The sequence below is a fragment of the Neopelma chrysocephalum genome, unplaced genomic scaffold (genome assembly GCF_003984885.1).
Source record: "Neopelma chrysocephalum unplaced genomic scaffold, ASM398488v2 Primary Assembly neopelma1_44, whole genome shotgun sequence".
NCBI lineage: Eukaryota > Metazoa > Chordata > Aves > Passeriformes > Pipridae > Neopelma > Neopelma chrysocephalum.
This window is the reverse complement of record NW_020897703.1, coordinates 24,214,883-24,233,920: the sequence shown is the minus strand read 5'-3', so window position 1 is coordinate 24,233,920 and position 19,038 is coordinate 24,214,883. Positions and strand designations below refer to the sequence as shown.

At 42.1% G+C, this 19,038-nt stretch overlaps 1 protein-coding gene across 4 annotated transcripts in view; it reads left to right on the top strand.

The window, feature by feature from the left end:
- The window catches only part of ADCY5 (adenylate cyclase 5), a 207,951-nt gene that overhangs the window by 139,528 nt on the left and 49,385 nt on the right, over positions 1–19,038 (top strand). For all 4 annotated transcript variants that reach the window (XM_027679003.1, XM_027679004.1, XM_027679005.1 and 1 more), the window contains 4 exons: positions 11,778–11,889; positions 12,066–12,193; positions 15,766–15,924; positions 16,102–16,243. In XM_027679003.1, the coding sequence (XP_027534804.1) occupies positions 11,778–11,889; positions 12,066–12,193; positions 15,766–15,924; positions 16,102–16,243 (541 nt within the window). The remainder of the gene's footprint in view (positions 1–11,777; positions 11,890–12,065; positions 12,194–15,765; positions 15,925–16,101; positions 16,244–19,038) is intronic.

The window sequence follows — 19,038 nt, the reverse complement described above, 5'->3', positions numbered from 1 at the left end:
TGGCATAGAAAGGAAGGAGAAATTAGCTAGACTGGTTTTGCATAGATGTAGAAAGATCTGACACAGTAGCTTTCCTCTTATTTTTATGGTCTGAGACACATTACCATATTTAAAGTGGTCTCCAGGGTGGCTTTCTATGCTATAGAAAAGATCTGGTCAGACTCTATTGATTTTATTGATATTAGTTCACTGGTAAACTAATAGCTATTTACAGGAACTACATTTGGAGATAATATTTTGCGAATATTGAGAGCAGCAAGCAAATGGCTTAGTGAAATATCGTAATGCATTAACAGAGAAATTAAATTTTCTAGTGGAAAATGCAAGAGAAAAGCCATTTCTTTATACACAGATCTATTATTCTGGTGGTGGCAATTACAGTAATTCTCTTGAAATCAAGTTAAAATTATATGCCTGCTTCATTATGAGAAGAAACCACTGATTGCAAAAATCAGGGGAGATTCAGTGGAAAGTTAAAGAGATTCAGAGATGCAGTGGGCAGAGCTGCCTCACCATGGTCCCCGCTCCAGCATCTCAGGAGTAGGGTTTCTGTGGATGTTTCCTGGACTTGTGAGGCCAGGATTCACATTCCTGCTTTGCCATAGTTTTCCCATGTGTCCATGAGCACCTTTATGTATTTTCTTTATTTACCATACTGCTGTCTCTGGAAAAAATAGCGTGGTGTTGCTTTTCTAGCACCTATGACATTTTAACAATTGCTTAATGCCAGTGTTTACTACCTATGAAATCACGGACGTATGCAAAGTATTTGGAATATGAGATATATTAGAGGCTGAGGAGATGCATAGAATTTCCTATTCCCTGTTCAAGGATCATCTTTGCAAAGAAATTCTCACTTAGTGAGCTCACCTGAACTGCCTTCTAAGGAGGAGTAGTTTTACTGCTGCTATCGATTATACATAATTTAATTATATTTACAGTGTTTCTCCATGGCAGCTGGAGTTTTCTGGGTCACCAAAGGGAACCAAAGATAGATGTCAGCTCAAGTGCCACTGATCAATTGAGATGTGATGGTAGACCTCATCTTAAAAAGGAAACAAACCTCTTAGTGTTAAATTGTATTCCTCGTAAAGTTGGGAGAACTTTACTTGTGAGTTGAGGGTATCTATTCATTACTGGTTCTTATCAGGTAAGGAATATCAATGTTGTGTACAACAACCAAATAATGAGTTCAGTTTGCTGCCAGATTTTTTCCTTTTTTGTTTTATTCTGAAATTGCAACCAATCTCCCTTCTCATTGAAAACATCATGTGCTTTATTATTAAATTTATTATCAGGTTTGTTTATTAATTAATAACACATTGATCCCTCAGTTAATGAGCGGTACCATTTTCTTTGAAAATAACTGACCCAGAGTTATGCCTTCATTTTAAAGTTCTCCACTGATGTTGCATTGGTGTTTGTCAGAAAGGTGGCCATTATAAAGTGTGCACAGTTAAGTTTCTCTAAATGCTTTGGGTCCATTTTTCTTCACAGTTTCATCGGTGTAATTTTAGAAACACAACTGCTCAATTACATTTAAAAATGTAGAAATGAGGAGGCAATGAGTCAACTCGTTGACTGTTCCAAAAAGGGCAGGAAGACTCGTTCCTATTCTTCAGCACTCACTTTTCCCACCAAATGGCCACTCGGTATTCTTGATCTAATAAGCTCACAAACACCCTCACAAACACACAACTGTTGTGCGTACAGTTGTGTGTTTGTTATGTGTACAGAGCATCACATGACTTGTCTATTCTCAGCTGATCCATGAAAGAGTCTGTGTATTTTGCTACCTACTCACTTTGGGAAAGGCACAGTTGCTCTTTAATTTTTTAAATTATGACATTTATATACTAGTGTAATGCTTTCATTATGCAGTGACTTTCCAGAGGGAAAAACCCTGACATGACAGAGAAAATAAGTCCCAAAAGGACAGGGCACTGGGACAGCTAGTGGAAAGAGAGAAGAAGTAAGTTGGGTTGAAATGACTGCTGCATGCAGAATTACTGCAGCTTTTTGGTTAGGGTGTACAAAAGCATTGTTGTTTGCATAAATATCCATGATATCAGGGAAAAACAGATTGAAGACAGTTTTCACAGCTATGAAGAGCTCATTCTTTCTCCATCAAATACAAAGACCTTAGCAATATGTAACAGAAAGCATCACAAAACCTGAATAGATGATTTAATCTCTATACCATGTGCCTGACCCAGCATATACATGTGAAACTGTTAGCTGTGACAAAATTTATTACTCTCTTGCCTTCTCTGACAACTGATTGATTGTTGGCATACAGCCTATATGCAACAGGTTTTCTTTTGCTTTAATGCTCAAGTTTTTAGTTGTTTCTCTTTCCTACTGTGCTGCTTCAGGCACTTTTGCAAGCCTTTCCCTTGAATAGAGGGCAGGGAGGAATAGTGCCTTCCTGCCCTGAATAGACTACAGCTGTGTTCATCCCTTCTTTCAGAATTCTCTTAGTTCTGTCTTTCTTCTTGTTGGTTTATGGCAGGATTTTAACATCAGTGATTGCTCTAATCCCGGAAAACAGCCTGCAAGAGTGCTCACAGGAAAAAGCATACCTGAAGTTTGAAAACCAGAAAATAACATGGCTTTTCCTTTCTGTTTTATATGCAGTTATGGATTTCAGGCTGTCTTGTGGAACAAATGAATGTGAGATTTATTGTGGTGTGGGCTGGATTCAGCTCCAGTTTGGACAGACCTGCCAGCTCTTTTGTACTCGTCAGGCAGATCTGGGTGAGTTTGGTCTTGCTTGGAGCCACAGCCGAGACACATGGTCAGGGCCAGTAGTATCTGTGGTTCCTTCCTGCAAAAGGTCACACCTATCCCTCAACTTTGCCTTCTTAAAGTTTCTTGGGGATGGAATGGATCTGCTATCTTTCTCGTTTACATGGTTTTTTCCGATGACCAGAACGCTTGGAAAAAACTTCACATTCCCATCGGTCCTTTCTTAGATACGTGAAAAAGGTCCATAGTTCCTCCTTCTTAATAACACAAAATCTCATTTAGGATGCTTGAATTCCTTTTTTAGGTTTGACAGGCAGCAGCATCTAATTCGCTGGCAATGATGAAGTAATAAATTCCTTTTATCTCAAAGACATCTATAATGTGTTCCACCTATAGTTTGCTGGTAGCCACTGCATATCTATCTTTATTTGGTTTTGCCTTCCTCAAATAGTTTTTCTTCCCAAAAGGCTATTTATTACTCCCGTTTCCAGTGAAAAATCAATCTGGTTAAATTTAGCCTGCTGAAATAGGGAAAACTTTTAACTCAAAATGTTTAGAGGGAGAGGACAGCAAGTTTTTCGTGTTTAAAATAAAAAAATAAACTTAGCTATAGCTAAGTTCCAGTAACTGGGGCTGCTACTCAAGCTTGTAAACTGCAAACCTAGGGAGATCATGGAGGAAAAACATTTCCTTGCGTGACTGGTGCATTCTTCCCCTTCTGGCTTGAGATTTCAGGATCTAAATTTCTTCTCATTTCCTGTGTTGACAGTGAAGGACAGACCACGGGCATTGAGGTGAGGAGCTCTGACCATGATGGAGGGTACAGTTCCGTTTTTCTCAGCAGCTCGTGAGCGCCAGCAGGACCAGACACTCTCCACGGGGCATTCCCGGGAGCACATTCCTAACAGAGCTGCAGCCACAAATGCAGAGCATTTGTGCTGGGGATGTGCATCTCCTAGCTGAGCCCCCCAGGCTGTTCTAACCTCCAGTAACACTCACTTGAGAGCAAACATGGGAAAATCAAGTAAAGGCAGGGCTCTGGAGTTTATATCTTTGCAGTGAGCGGTGCTGTCATCCTGCAGTGTCTCTGGATGGCAGTCTACATGTTGCCACCGGTGTCTTCAAGAGGCCATCTGGTCTCCTGCTTCTTTGTGGGTTTTTGCTGTCACCAGATTCAGTTGGCATGGTCTTGCAAAGTGAACTCTTCAAATATGGGATGTGGGTTTGGTTTACATTTTTGGCAACTTGGGAAGAGCAACAGGAGGCTTTCTGCCTTTTGCTGTAAAGAAATAGGTGAAAAGGCTCACAGTTTTCTGGGGTTTTGGTTTTGTAGGGGGGTTTGTGTGTATTTCCTCCTATTTTGTGTTATTCTCTCTTTCAAGTATTCCTTTGCTAATCACAGCATTTGCGTACATATGTCTGGGTGCATTCCTCCCATAGTGGGGTTCCATTTCTGAAGGCTTGAGGTGGATAGGGAAGGGGTTACTCCAGCTCCAGGGGTTTCTTCAGGGTCCTGGACGCATGGAGGGGTTAGGTGCTCACCCCTCCCCCCACTCACGTGGTCCCATGGCAGCCAGAGAGATAGCACACAGCACGTGGAGAGGAGGCGAGAGAGAGAGTTTATTGTAGGGTAGGGGTTTATATAGCTCTTGGGAGGGTCAAAGGGAACCATGTAAGGTAAGGGGTCTTACAAAACACCAATCAGGCAGGGAACAGCCAAATAAGGAAGGGGTTAACAAGGTCCAATGAGAAGACTTCTTGATATCTTCTCAGGACATTCCTGAGACAGAGATAAGAACTGGCCGTGGGGGTTTTTGGGAAGGAGAACATGAGTTAGCAAAGAGACTACAAAAAAGCCATTTTAAAACATGCTTAAACCACAGTTTTCCCATATAATGCAGGTTTACTGCTACACATATGTGCCTTCTCACCCTCTTGAGCAAGGGGGAGCCACCCGTTGAGGTGGAGCACTGTCATGGTGTAGGACAGTCCCCCTTCCCAAGGGGGAGCTGTGCCAGCTGATGTGTCACACAGAAGTACCAGGGCTCATTTGAAACAACAGGTGATTTCCAATGCTAAGTGGGTCTTCTCCAAAATGACTGTATATGTTTAGGACAGAGAGTAGGGGTTTTTTTTACTGTTGGGGTTTTTTTCCATGAACATAGGAAAAGGAAAAATTTTAACCTCTGGTCTGTCTGATGTCTTGCTGTTCTGGAAAACATTTTTTGCATTGCTAAGGCTAAGTTCTTAGCCTGTCACACAGACATCCCTAGGGAGAGGGCTGATGTTCTGTTGAGACCTGAGTTAGTCTAGAAGTAGCTTGCAGTCCTTACTGAACCAGTCACTGAGCTGTCACTCAGCACGATGATCTGTGTGGGCCACTTCACTCTCCCTGGGTGGGCTTTGCTGCCTACACATGTCGCCTGATCACAGTCCTCAGCTTGTTTTGGTTTGTCCTTTTGTTGTTACTGGTCTCAAATTCAGGAGGGAAAGAGCATGGTGAGATGTCCTCAGTGTTTCTGGAGCTGAAATCCTATTTTGTGCATAGGGTGGTGTGGCAGTTTGAGCCACGTTAGAAATCTAAAATCCAATTTTCAGGCTTCCCCCACCCCTTCCCACAATTTATCCCAACACTACCGAAGAGAAACTTTCAGGCCAGAGGCTTCCACAGGGGAAGGGGGAAGTATATACATTTATTTACACAAATAAATATACTGTACAAACTGAAGGCAACTATATATATATTACATTTCTATCAATCAGTCCTTTCAAGCCCCTCCTTTAAGTTTAGTCCAGGAAAGAGCCTTTTCAAGGCTGGAAAGTAACCAGTCCCTCTGTGGGAGTGTTCTGGGCCTGAACGCTCCCCCCTCACCAAGTTCCAGTTGTTTTGTTGTAGTCTCTCCTCCTCATGAAGTCCAAGAAGATAGCTTTGAGTCCTTGCTCTCCTGCTGCTGCGTGATCTCTCTCTCTCTCATACCTCGATTTGTAGGCTGCTGCAGTGTAGTTCTGCTCATCAAGTGTCCACGTCCTGGCATGTGAATTTCTCCTCGGGTTTTCGGTTGTCCTGAGTGGCAGAGACATCCTCCGGGCCCCTTTCTCTCTCTCTAGGGGTCCGTCTCCAATTTCGCTTGGGACTCTTCTCCCGAGCGCCGGGCCTACCTCCACAGCCCGTCCACTTGGCTCAGCTTCATACCTGAGCCTCTCCTCCACTTACAGTGGAGGGACAGAAAAGCCCCCCTCCACAGCTTTACTGTAGAAAAGGAGGGGGGAGAGAGCTTGGCTGCAAAGCCTGCCTCTCTCCTCTTACCTCAGGTGCTGTGAATCTCTTCCTTCCCAGCACATACTCCAAATGCTGCTTCCAACTCTGGCTCAAGCAGAGCTGGGGGGTCGCAGGGCCCCCCTCTCCCCCCCGGAGGGGAGAGAGGGAGCCCAGCCACCCCCTGGCCTTCTCCACCTACACGCAACAGACACCAACAACCAGACACCAAGACAGAACTTGCCAACCACTTCCGGTGCTGTGATATATAATAATTTTTTAGCAGAAGCGAACAACATGAATGGTGATTGGCTCTTCAGGGAACACTGCCCTGGCACCCAATCACCTCTGAGCCCCCCTCTCTCGAGGGGGGGCCAATTTCAAATCATGACAGGTGGGTAGAAGAGAGAGCACACAGAGGACTTCCGTGCCAACTCATCCCCAAGTAGCTATAGTTAGGAAAGAGAGACTGGGTCTATCTTGATGCTGTGTCTATCCTAGGAGCTTCTAGATGAACTTAATACTATGTTTATGCCACTAGAGCTGGAAAATCACTTCTGGGCTTACAGTGCTGAAGAGGAAATGGCTGTTAAATGGACATCCAAGTGAGAAAATTGACTCATTTACTGAACTGTTCAAGAGATGCTCCCACCTTGGAGATACTCAAAAGACATCTGAACATGGTCTTGGGTAGCCACATGCATAAGTGGCCCTGCTTAAGCAGAGGGTCAGACAAGATGACCTCCAGGGGTCCCTTCCAAACTCAGCCATTCTGTGATTCTGTGAAAGCCTAGTTCTGTGTTAAGAGCTCAACACAGCCTTTTGAGTGAGAGTTTTGTCATCTTCATCCCAATCCATCCTTCTCCTTTATTCTTCCTTGTTCATAGTATGACTTAATGACATGCAACACCAACAACAGTGGAATGTGTTGGAAAATAACAGTAGCACCCTGAGACATTGTCCTCACCATTAGCCAGGTGAGTTCACTCTACAGCAACTGGTTTTCTTTTGTTACACCTTTGCTTGTGAATGCTTGTATCTAGTGAACCATGGTTACTTTATTATGACACATTTTCTTCCCTTGTAGGTAGCACTCGTTGTGGTAAAATATCATGGCTTTGATTCACATCCAGTCAGATGCACTTTGCAATTATTATAAGTCATTAAACCTCACCAAGTCTGGGGTTTTGTTCTGTTTCCCATGCAGTGCCTGTGGTGTTTGGTTTCTAGCAACACATGGTGTTTATATTCATGACTGGCATTACCGTTGTGATGGTGATAGGGTTTGTGTTTCTTGCCTTGCTTGATTTATGTTGCGGCTGGCGTGCATGGCACGCACGTCTCGAAATAGAACACGACTGGTTTTTTTGTTTTTACATTAGAAGCACTGATGATTTAATTTAGCATTTTGAATAATCCTGCATTTGCAGGGAAACCTGTGTTGTGTCCCTCCTTCGATAACTGTATTGGCTTCAGACATTAAGGGCTACACTTCAAAATCAATCTCTGTAGATGTGTGTGGTTCTTAAATGTCTCATATGGTTTCCTGCTTCCCGCCTTGTCCTTGGCTCTTCCTGCTCCTTACGCTCTTCTTCGCTTTCAGCCAAGATCTCTCCCCTTGCTGCGCTCTTTCTGAGAAAGTTCTGCTTTGCCATCTTTTGTCATTGAAAGATCCTGTGATGCTTCTGTCTCGGGGTAGGTCAGTCGTGCAGTCACAGCAAGGCTCACCTGACTTACAGGAGATAGTTTGAAATGACCTGCAGTGGTAGGACCCCACGTGCAGAGGGATGGACCTGGACCTGTCTAGGTATATCTTAACTATTGTGTGAATGCATTACAGACCAAAAAATGGGAAAACTGAGGTCAGCACATTGGGAATTTTCTCCTTGTCTCTGCATCCCAGCTGTGCCTCCCTCCATTTCCCCTCAGTCTGCCTGTGCACTGTGTGAAGCACTGTGCAGGGAGCATCCAGCACCCTGCTCATGGAGGCCGCACAGGTCACCTCACAGTGGTGGTTTTGGTAAGAGCCACGCTCAGGCACAGGCTGAAATTCCAGTGGCGGCAGCAGCAGCAGCAGCCAGAGCTGTGTTTCCAGCCTGCCCCGTGCTGCCCATCAGACATGGAGTAGTGGAATCAGCAGGAGCCAGCAGCTATGGGATGTTCCAGTCCCTGTATCTGCCTTTCCTGTTGCTCTGCCTGAGGCTTGGGTGAGAGCAGGCAGGTATCAGCCTGGTCTGTAAGCAGAGGGGAGGATGGCAGGATCTGCCATCAGACTCCTTTTCGTCTTTCTTCCCTGTCAGTGTCATAAGCCACTTAGGGCAACAGGCAGAAACTGAGCTTGCCTTCTACAGTGATGAAACCTTGAGCCAGTCCTTGCTGGAAATAGGAACTGAAATAGGAGCTTAGGAAAGTATTCACCTCTACCCTATAACACAACTTGTGGTACTTTTCAACCAAAATAAAGCAGAAAGAATTTAAAAAAAACTTATAAAATTAATGATAACTCCTTTTCTTCTCTGTCTTTCCCAGAAATAAACCATTTTCTGTATTTTTTGAGGTCATACCCTGGTTACTGCTGGACAAAACCCAATCAGATGGTAAATCTGAAGACAGTGATGGAGTGGAAAATATATCAAGAGCTCTGAAGCCATTACAACATTTTAATTACATGCTAAACTGGTTTTTCCACAAAACAGTAGCCTTCCAGATGAAGGGACTAGGACTCAGGACTGATAATAGTTGCTGATGTCCAGGCTGCAGATTATGTGGTCAATCCCTTCTAGTCAGCTTCAACTAATAGTACTGCTAAACCACTGCCTGACTTATCTCATGATATTTTATAGCTATAATAATAATTTAATCTGACCTTTTGTTGACCACTGTCATTTACTGCACATTTTGGCACAAGGAAGGCCTGTTACTGGCATTGTGTTCCCACCAGCAAGGAAATCACATGCCCTCTGAAGACTGACAAATAGTTGGCTTGAGTTGTGCCCTTCATCACAATCATCCATCACCATTGTCCTTTAATAAAATCTTTTCACTGCAAAGGGTAGTCTGACGTGTAAGTGTGGAGTGAGAAACTAAGGGTAGTGGGGAAGCTGTGTGTTTAAACTCCAAGGCTTCTAATCTGGGTAAGATGCACTGACAGGACTGGGAGATGCTCCTGCAATCTCACTGTGTGTGTTGTGTGTATAAGGAGATAGGTATAGCAGACTTCTTTTGTAAATGAAAGTTCTGACTAAACACAGGACTAAGATCATGTGCTATTCCCTGATGGCTCCTGTAAGTGAAATCTACTTTTTTTCTAGTTGCTTCTGGATTGTTGGGTATTTTATAGGGAGCAGGCTGAATTTAAGGCTTACAAGGGCTAATAATAAAAGGATAGAAGTGCTGTAGGACAGCACCACATACATGAGGCCCCATTCCTCCCTTGTGGGTCATTAGCAGGATTGGGAGTGATAAACCTGGTTGTCGTCTCTGCTGCTGAAGCTGCAGTGCTGGCAGGAGTGTGGAGAGGGAACAGATTAGGCAGAGGAGTAAAATGTGATTTAGTGGCTTTCAGAGCTCTTTGCTGAGAGCAGAGAACAGAGGCTTCAAGCTGGGTTCCTGTTTGCAAGGACTGTTTTCTCTGACCATTGTGTCCTGTTCTTTCTCCAGTCTCCTGCCACAAATGTGTCTCTCCCCTCTCTGTCTTCAGTTCCCAGATCACTGGTCTGTCCTCTGCCATCTCCCACGCAGTCATTTCCATACCCTGATGAGGTTTTCCATTCCCTGCAGCCCTTGTATCCCAGACAGTGTTGTCTGGCAGCTCAGTGGTGTGGCTGTTTGGTCGCAGAGCAGGTCACACACAGCTATCTGTCTGTAAAATGCTCAGGTGCTTCAAGAGGTTCATGTTACTTGGTTAGCTGACATAAATCTGTGTGTAGAATAGCTCTATAGGTCTCTGCTGATTGCTTCATTTGTGTGTTTGAAAATATTGCTGCAATTAACTCCTAGGAATGTCTGATCCATTTATCTATCATGATAGTAATGGGGAATGGAGGGAGCAACCTTCAGTCATTTATCCATGTTTATTAGGACACTATGCTAGCACTAGTTTTCTGAATCAGGCATGAGGAGAAGGCTCAGGGCATCCCTGCTTAGTATTTTCAGATACACCCACTGCTATCTGAACGTCAGAGGAAGCAGCTGATCTTTATTCCTCCTGTTCTAACACGTGGCTGTTACAACATGCACACAAGCAAAGAGTGTGAATGTGTCCAAAAGTGAGAAATTTGCAATTTGCCCCATGTTGGAAGAGGAACGTGCTTGCAACATTTTGTCACTGCCACAAGAACTGGAGACATTTCCCATTTAAACATTACATATTAGCACATACTTAAGTTGCTTAGTGAGCAGTACAGACTTCTCTAAGATTTCAGCTGATTTCAAGTGTGTTTCTTTAGAAGGTTTATTTTTATTTGTAAATATGTGGAATCTTAGTTTGTTTTTGTGCATTTTCTCAAGTGTTTAAAAATGGCAAAGTATATTTTGATTCAGACATCCCTGCATTCCTGTCTTGTTTTTTTTCTTGTACATTATAACATCAGTCTGACTAACAAAGAAATATTTAATGCAATATGTTTAGTTGATGATTTATTGGAGTTGAAATGTAGAAGGAAAATATGAAAAGCATGCCAGAATTGAAATGTGTTTCAGGATTTTTGCAAAAAGTACTCGTGAAAATATTTTTGTTGGGTTTGCTTTCTGTCTGAAGACATTGCAGGGAATTCCAACTGAAAACATACCTCTGCAATTTGCCTAAAACATGTTGGAGTTTTATTTTACAAAGAAGAAACCATTCCAAAGTGCTTGTTATTTAGACTTTTAATTTCTCTTCCAAGTACAGCTTGATGCAATAATTAACTTCAAAGAACAAATCAACCACTGGCTAAATGTTCCAACATAAAAGTAGAGCTTATGAATTTTCTATTTAAAAAAATGTGTGTGCATACATGCATTTTATCTTAAATCTGTATAGATCTAGTCTGGTGCTTGTTTTACTAAATAGTTTTAAATTTGCCGTAATAACTGTGTTTGATTGCAAGTCAATATTTTCCAAGTCGTAATTACCAACGAGACAGAATCTTTTTCCAGTTAAAAAAACACAGAGTCCTTGCAATACAACATTAAAATTGATTAATTGAAATCAAAGAGTCATTAATAGTACTTGTGATTCAAATAATTGTGCTTTCAAAACAGTCCATGCTGCTTTTGTAGGGCTTTCCCAGTTATTCACTAGAGAGGGACTTTATTTTGTGGCTGCGTTTGGACAGCAGCTGAAGCAGGCAGAAGGGTTAAGACACAGGCAATGTTATTGAGCTGAGAGGTTGAGGGATGTGAGTACAATGGCTAAGTGTGGATTTTATAGCTGGGCTAATCTGTTCATTGGGTAGGACTGCCTTGTTGTTATTGATGTCTGACAGCATTATCATGCCACCACCAGTTCCCGGCGTACTGTAAATTTTCTGGATGGGGGATGGAGTTGGGGGGGTTGACAGGCCTTTCTAATCTCTGGAGGGGATGAAGCCATGTCCCTCAGGGGTTTATGTATGATAGAGGCTGTGGCATAATGTGACATTAGGGTTGCTCATCTCCTTGTTGCTATAGAACTGGGACACCCCTACATTATTCCTCATCCCTGGACTTCTACCTCAGAATTTACACAAATATCAGCAACAAATTTTGTGACACTTTCTCTTTTTTTTTTCTTTTTCTCTTTTTTCCCAAGCATCCTCTTTGCAGACATAGAGGGTTTCACAAGCCTGGCCTCCCAGTGCACTGCTCAGGAGTTGGTCATGACGCTGAACGAACTCTTTGCCAGATTTGATAAGCTAGCAGCTGTAAGTTTTCTATTATAATTTTGTTTTCTCTTGTTATTATTCTCCTATTGCAAGAATGACATACTGTGCTCGTTCACTGGATTTCTTAAATATCCACTGCCCTAAAAGGCAAGCTATTGCAAGCATGAATATAAGCTGAATACTTCTTTCTCCTTTATTATTCTTATTTTTTTTAGGAGAACCACTGTTTACGGATCAAGATCCTGGGCGATTGCTATTACTGTGTGTCTGGATTGCCAGAAGCAAGAGCTGACCATGCACACTGCTGTGTTGAGATGGGAATGGATATGATAGAGGCCATATCGTAAGTACCATCTTCTCCACAGAGAATCTCGGAACAAATAGCAAGTTAGGTCTTTCCTGTTAGGTCTTTTTTACATTAGTAGCAAGGTAGCCAAGCCAGAGAACTCAGACCAGCAAAAAGGGAGATCACCTAGAGCAAAAAAAACAATACAGTAAAGGTTTGACAGCAGAAAGGCAGACACTTGTGCCCATCACACCCACATGGATATCAGACCTCAACCTCCTGATGAGAAAGGCAAAGGTTACTATAATTACTGGAAGTCTCATTCCCAAAGGAGGATTGTAGTGAATTACAGAATTGTGAATTCAGAAGATTAATAATAACTTTATTAAATTTTAGTCACTATTCGTTTATATGTCTTTGAGCCAGCTTTTTACTCACCTTAAAGTTGCTCTACTAAGGCCTGTCTTGTCTAGTTTAACTAATCCTCCTCCATGTGACCCTATGCCAAAAATGTCAGATTCAAGACTTTCTTACTTCAGTTAAATTAATTATTGAAATAAAGTTGGTCTGGCACAGACTGGGACAGATCCATGGTCTTTTTCCTTTATTTCCATTTATTTCCCCATCTGTATTTTTTTTTCATTTAAAACTTCTTCTGAAACTTTGTATGGTCCTGAGATCAGACTAGCCACTTGTTTGTCCAGACCATTTCTATCTTTAGATAGAGTAGCAAATATGAGACCCATATCTAGTTTTATTACTTGGAGGATTACAGACAATGTTGAATGTTTTTTGCATAGGACATGCGCTTTCACAGGCCAATTCTTTCAGAATTCAGAGAGGGAAGATTTATTTGTTCATCTTGAGTGTTTACAAGTTTAGGCAGAAAGTTCAGTCAGTTTTGGATGGTAACTGAGCTGACCTTGATTATCTGCACCACCCCTGCTGCACAGACTCTGCTGTTTTTTCCCTTCTCTTCTTTTTTTTTGTTTCGTGAAAGCATCTTCTGAAGTATTAGTGGTACCAAGAGGGAAGTAGAAGATCTCTATGCAGTTCTCCTCTCATTCCATACAGTAAATGGGTGGAGTTTCCACTTCAGCTTGATAAAACATAGAGCTACCTACTTGCTCAGCTTGGGACAGCACATCCTTACTATTGGAATTTCTGCAAGGACGTGAATACACCCTCACACGTCTCAGCTTCATTTTCATAACACAGCTACATAGGTTGAAATGCAGTGTTTTCACTCAGGAGTTCCCATTCAAAGCACAGTTAGCAACTGCATTCCCTTGGTTTGTATACAGTGTACACTGTTAGGACTTCCTAGCTTTCCTTTCCTGGTTTTAAACTCCATTCCTTTGCACCAGCCGCCTTCTGGGCTTTGTATGCAGCATGCAAAATAAAAGGAATTGCAAATAACTAGTTTTCAATAGGCCTTGAAAGAATGCTGTTTCTTCCACATGAAGTACAATTAAGTGGCAGGTGACAAAGGGTCTTGTCAAGCACGAGAAGCAGCAATTTTAAGCCACCAGCCCTACAAAGAGAATACTGTGTTTATTGCCCAGAAAAGTCTCATCTTCTGCAGTAGTTGGCCTGATGAAATCCAGAGATCTTCATGCATTTCTGTATAATCCCCCTCCACAAGGCTGAGTAACACTAGGAAGTCTAGACTTCATTGATTAACTGCAACCCACCTTACCTTGGAATAAACAGGGAGCTGAAGTGCACTCAATGTTTGTTTACAAATAGCTCTTCAGCAGCCTTTAAAACTTGTCTTCCCCTTGATGTATAATGAATGCATTTAACAATCTTATCTCTTAATAAGTCTAGAAGGTGACTGTTCTCACTGCCCCTGTTTCCCCACCCTCATTCCTCCTCCCCTAAGGATCAAGATAAGAGGTTTCACAATTAAGGTAACCAGTAGCTACTGAACATTTGATTGCAGGCTTCACCAGCACTGGGCCCTGCCCGCAGGCTGATTTCATCTGTGCACAATAACAGCAGGAAGTGTTACCCCAAATAGGAAAGATTTCAAGAAAATTGTTTTCACTGTACTGCTGGTATAACTTAACTAAAAAAAAGGGAAGGTAACAAAGGATATTTCGCTTGTCTATACAGAATAACAAACTTTTTGTTTTCTGCAAAGTTTGGACAAAGTCCCCTTCTTATCAACGACTCTATGAAGAGAAGTTCCCTGGTCTTGTGTCAGTAACACGGCTTGGCAGAGGGTGCAGTAGGGCTTGTGGAGGGAGGAACTGTTGTCCCTGCAAGGGTTACGGCTGCAGCTGCATTTTAATTATCCCAGTTCCTGTTCCTTTCCCGAGCATTGTGGTTGGAGCTCTTTCAGTTCGTAAGCCTGTGACACCTTACCCATATCAGCTTCCTTTTTCTGGTCGAGAATCTCTAATGCTTGTTAATAAAAATAAGGAATATCGCTTCCATGAGTAGGTAGTGAAATGTAAGATAAGGATCATAAGGAAAAAGGAACTCTGCTAGGATGGAAGCTGTTTCAACAGGAAGTCATCTTGGACAGTGTTTTAAGGGGCATATTGCACTGTGAGGAGTGAACTAGAGTCCAGAATTGGTCTATCTTTAATCATGCAATTTCATTAATAACTAAAGCATAAATATTGGAACTGTGTTGATGTTCGGGAGTTGGGAGGACTTACCTGTCCAGATGATGTTATCTAGAAAAGACTAGATGAACCTGAAAACCAAAGAGATTGAAATCTGATAGGTATAAAGTACAACTTCACGCTGCAAGGAACTAACTACTGAAAGGAAAGGACTGTGCTATGTGATGTAGGAAACACGAACATTCTGGGAATGCTGTGATCACCAATAACGAGAAGCAGAGTTGTTCTGATGGCCTCTTCAAGACTGTCCCCTACCCACACTCCTAAATATATTTTCCATGTGCACAGCTCTTGAAGTTAACTTTTGTCCTGAAACGGCAAAACCCACAAAGTATTCCAGTGGTCATTTTGGGAGTAAGCAGAGCATCCAAAACCTCATTAAAATCAGAGCTTGAGTATTTGTAGCTGCCTGTTTGGAGTGACTGCAATAGATGTGGTTCTCTGGTTTTGCTGCTCTGACTGCAGCTGTAAGGCCTGTTCAAGCTTTCCAACTTCAGTGGGGCATTTCACACACATATCATATTTCGTCAGTGGAAGAGTTGACGCTTGGTGCCGTGAAGACAAATTAAGATCTCTGAAATCATTTCCCTTTTCTCTTTGCAACATGCTATTACTCTTAATGAGGCTGAGTGCTGACAGGTTATGTCCAGCTTTGGTATGGAAATCAGAGACCAGCATTTTATTCCTTTTAGTACCCCAAAGGTAATTTTTTTATGAGCTCTCAACTTGATCCTGAGTTCAGTGAACATGGATTTACTCCAAGAGCTCCCCATTCTAATTAGTACTCTCCTTGGCCAGCCTGGCCATCCAGGAGCAGTACAGCTCGTCCGGTTTTGTTCTGCTGTCCTGTTGATGTGGATAAGCAGCACCATGTGTATGTGTGAGTAATTTATGGATCATTATGGATTTTTGTGTTCTGGATCCAAGTTTGTACCGCTGACTACAACCATGCAGTTTTTTGTGATGTCCCTTTTTCCCTGTATCTTTTTTCAGACTGGTCCGGGAGGTTACGGGCGTAAATGTCAACATGAGGGTTGGAATCCACAGTGGGAGAGTTCACTGCGGGGTCTTGGGCCTTCGGAAGTGGCAGTTCGATGTGTGGTCCAACGATGTCACATTAGCCAACCACATGGAAGCAGGGGGCAAAGCTGGGTAAGTTGTTTCATCAAAACTGTTGTGTTTATCCATGAAACTTCCATACTAAATCTGTAAGAATAGTGGCATGGCTAAATAAATTGGGCTTTACTGTTTGTTTGTTCCAACACATGGAACTTTTCCCTGACAGGACCTGGCTTTTTAGGTGATAACTTTTTTTTTGTGTCACTGAAGGCGCATCCACATCACGAAAGCAACCCTGAACTATCTCAATGGAGACTACGAGGTGGAGCTGGGCTTTGGAGGGGAACGCAACGCTTATCTCAAAGAGCACAGCATCGAGACCTTCTTGATTGTGCGGTGCAGCCAAAAACGGGTAAGACCAAATAAACTAAGGCAGGCTTAGGTACTTTTAATAACTTCATGGTCTCTGACACACCAAAGTAGAGTGAACACCAGCCTTTATAGATGAGTCAGTTGACCTGCAGTGACAAAAGTTCCTGTTTCTCTCTCCTCTTCCTGAACTTTTTTGTGCATAGCAGGGAGTAGCCAGCATCTACATAAGGTTTCTGTATCAAGTGCTTTCTAGTTCTCTCAAAGAAACTGTCCTGAGTTGTTTTCAAAATCACGTTGAAGAATGTTGTTAATATAGATATGTATTTTGTACAAGTACTTAAATCAATAGATTAAACCCACAAAGATCTCTTCTCTGCCAGAATATAGAGGTGATTTTGTCCACCTGCTCACCAGATAGCCATGAACATAAAGATTAGAGCAATTCCTATCATTGCTTTTCAGCCTCTGTTTCTGAAGGTGGGAAAAACTGGCCCACTGTATTGACAGATGATCACTGTGACAGTAGGATGAGATCATACCTACTGCTATGACACAGGTCAGGCTGCACAAAATAAGGCTACTAGGGCACTAGTGCCTTGAACTTGAATCAAATCAAACTCAAGTGGACTTCAGCCAATATATCTTCTTTTGTGACACTGCCAAGAGCAGATGTTATCAGTAGTTTGTATTCTTTTTTAAAATGGTAGACTGTAATACTAGAAAAGGACCTTTTTGATCATCAAGTTGAGCCTAGCCACTAGTATTTCTCTAAGCAATTTCTGCACTATAGACACTGCTTTGCTATTTACAGCATGGGCAAGCATATAAAGATTGGCCTGAATTGAAAATAATTTCAAATTTTTCTGAATCTAAACCAATTAAACCTTCCCACAGCTGTAAATACGACTGCCATGGGATTAAATGAATTAATGTTTGAGACATATTCCAATAGCATGGAATCTATACAGAAATACTTTGCTACCATTGCCTCATTTCCTGAGAGAATGGAAGCCTCAAATCTCCTTAATGGATATTGTGTAAAAAATCTCCAAGAAAATCCCTTATCATCTGCTGAAGAGAGAAGCTGATGTTTTGGTTTCTGTCTGCTCATAAGATAAATCTCATTAACAATTGTCAATCTTTGAAAGAGGATTAGAAGTTGCAGTGCAAGATTATTGTTTCCTGAGCATCGCTGCCTGTCAGTGGGCCAGCTGATGTTTATACCTAAATCACTTCTTCTTTGCTGGGTAGATTTAAGAACATAAACCAAAATACCCTTATGATTAGGCCACATCTCCTGTGGTGGAGAACCTGTATTGGCTTCTTAAGTCATGCAGTCACCAAATTGTCTGCGGGTTTTTGTGGAGACCTGGAGACTTCTCTGGAGAGAAGAGGCAAACATAAGATCTCAGGACTCTGCTGGTTGCCAGTGTAGACAAAAAAATCAAAAACAGAGACTTCAGAGCACTTGGGACTTGACTTTTTGAACACAGGGCTGTATTTTGAGTCAGAGACTAGATAGAGAGTGAGAAGAGATGTGGATTCCGTTCCAGACAGATTTTGAGGAACTTTCATCTTTGTGCCTTGATTTTCCCTGGTAAAATAAAACAGACCATTTTTTTCACTGCTTTATATGTATTTATTGCAGCTCTGTTACATACTGTAGCCCTTAGATGGAGTCTCTAAGCACTATTGTAATGCTGCTGTAACTTGCTGCATCCCAGAGAAGCCAAGAGCTGGGACATGTGCATGGCATGTGTAGTTATTGGGCTAAACTGAAACATAAATAAGCTGCTGCCTAAGGCCATGGATATTAAGTATTTAGAGTTTGAGGGGCTTCTGGTTTCCCCATACTGCTGCAACTTTCATGCTCCCATAGCTATTTTTTGTCTCTTTGTGAACAGTTTCATAAATCATAGAATTGCTTGGGTTGGAAGGGACCTTAAAGATCACCTTGTTCCAATCCCCTGCCATGGGCAGGGACACCTTCCACTAGAACAGGTTGCTCAAAGCCCCATCCAACCTGGCCTTCAACACTTCCAGGGATAGTGCATCCACAGCTTCTCTGGGCAAGGTGTTCCAGTGTTTAAAGTTTTCTCCCTGTTTAATTCATTTTAACATAATACAGAAATCAGAAGTGAGAAGAGATTTCTCCCACAGTCAGCTCAGTCAGTCTTGAATATTTTGCCTGATGCCAGGCAAAGTTGTAATAATTCGGTTTTTTCCTTTCATTTCTGCTTGTTTTTAATGACTTCCTGCGATGTATTTATCCAGGCTTTCAATTCAGTCTGTTCCGGTAATGGCCATAAAATGTTCACCTAACTTAGTAACGGGTTCCTGTGAGTCGTGTCTGGGTTCCTGCCGTCCTCACACACAAGGCAGGGGGTTGGCATTGGCCTGAGAGCAGAGGCATAGTTAACCCAAGTAACTGTTTGCCTGAGCTCTTCCTCAGTTCACACAGGAAGACTTGAGTTATCTGAATACCTGGTCCATCAGTCCCACAGCCATCAAAACCCCACAATACCATGAGTTACGATAAATATATAAAATGTAATGGAATCTGTTCCCTACCCTTTCTGCTTACTGATACCATGGGGAGCCATAACTTTTTATTTTCTGTCTTTTTTGTTTGACTTTTTCGTAGTATTAATGCTGTTTCTTGGGCACAGAGTAAATGGAAGGAACATTTATCTAATATATTTGTTCCAGGAACTCAAACTAGCTTCTTCTTTGAAAATACTTTTTTACTTTTTCCTTTTTAAGAATGCTGTTAACTGGAATATATTCAGTTGAGTTTCAGGGGGAAAAGGCTAGATTCTGCTCACTCAGTATTTA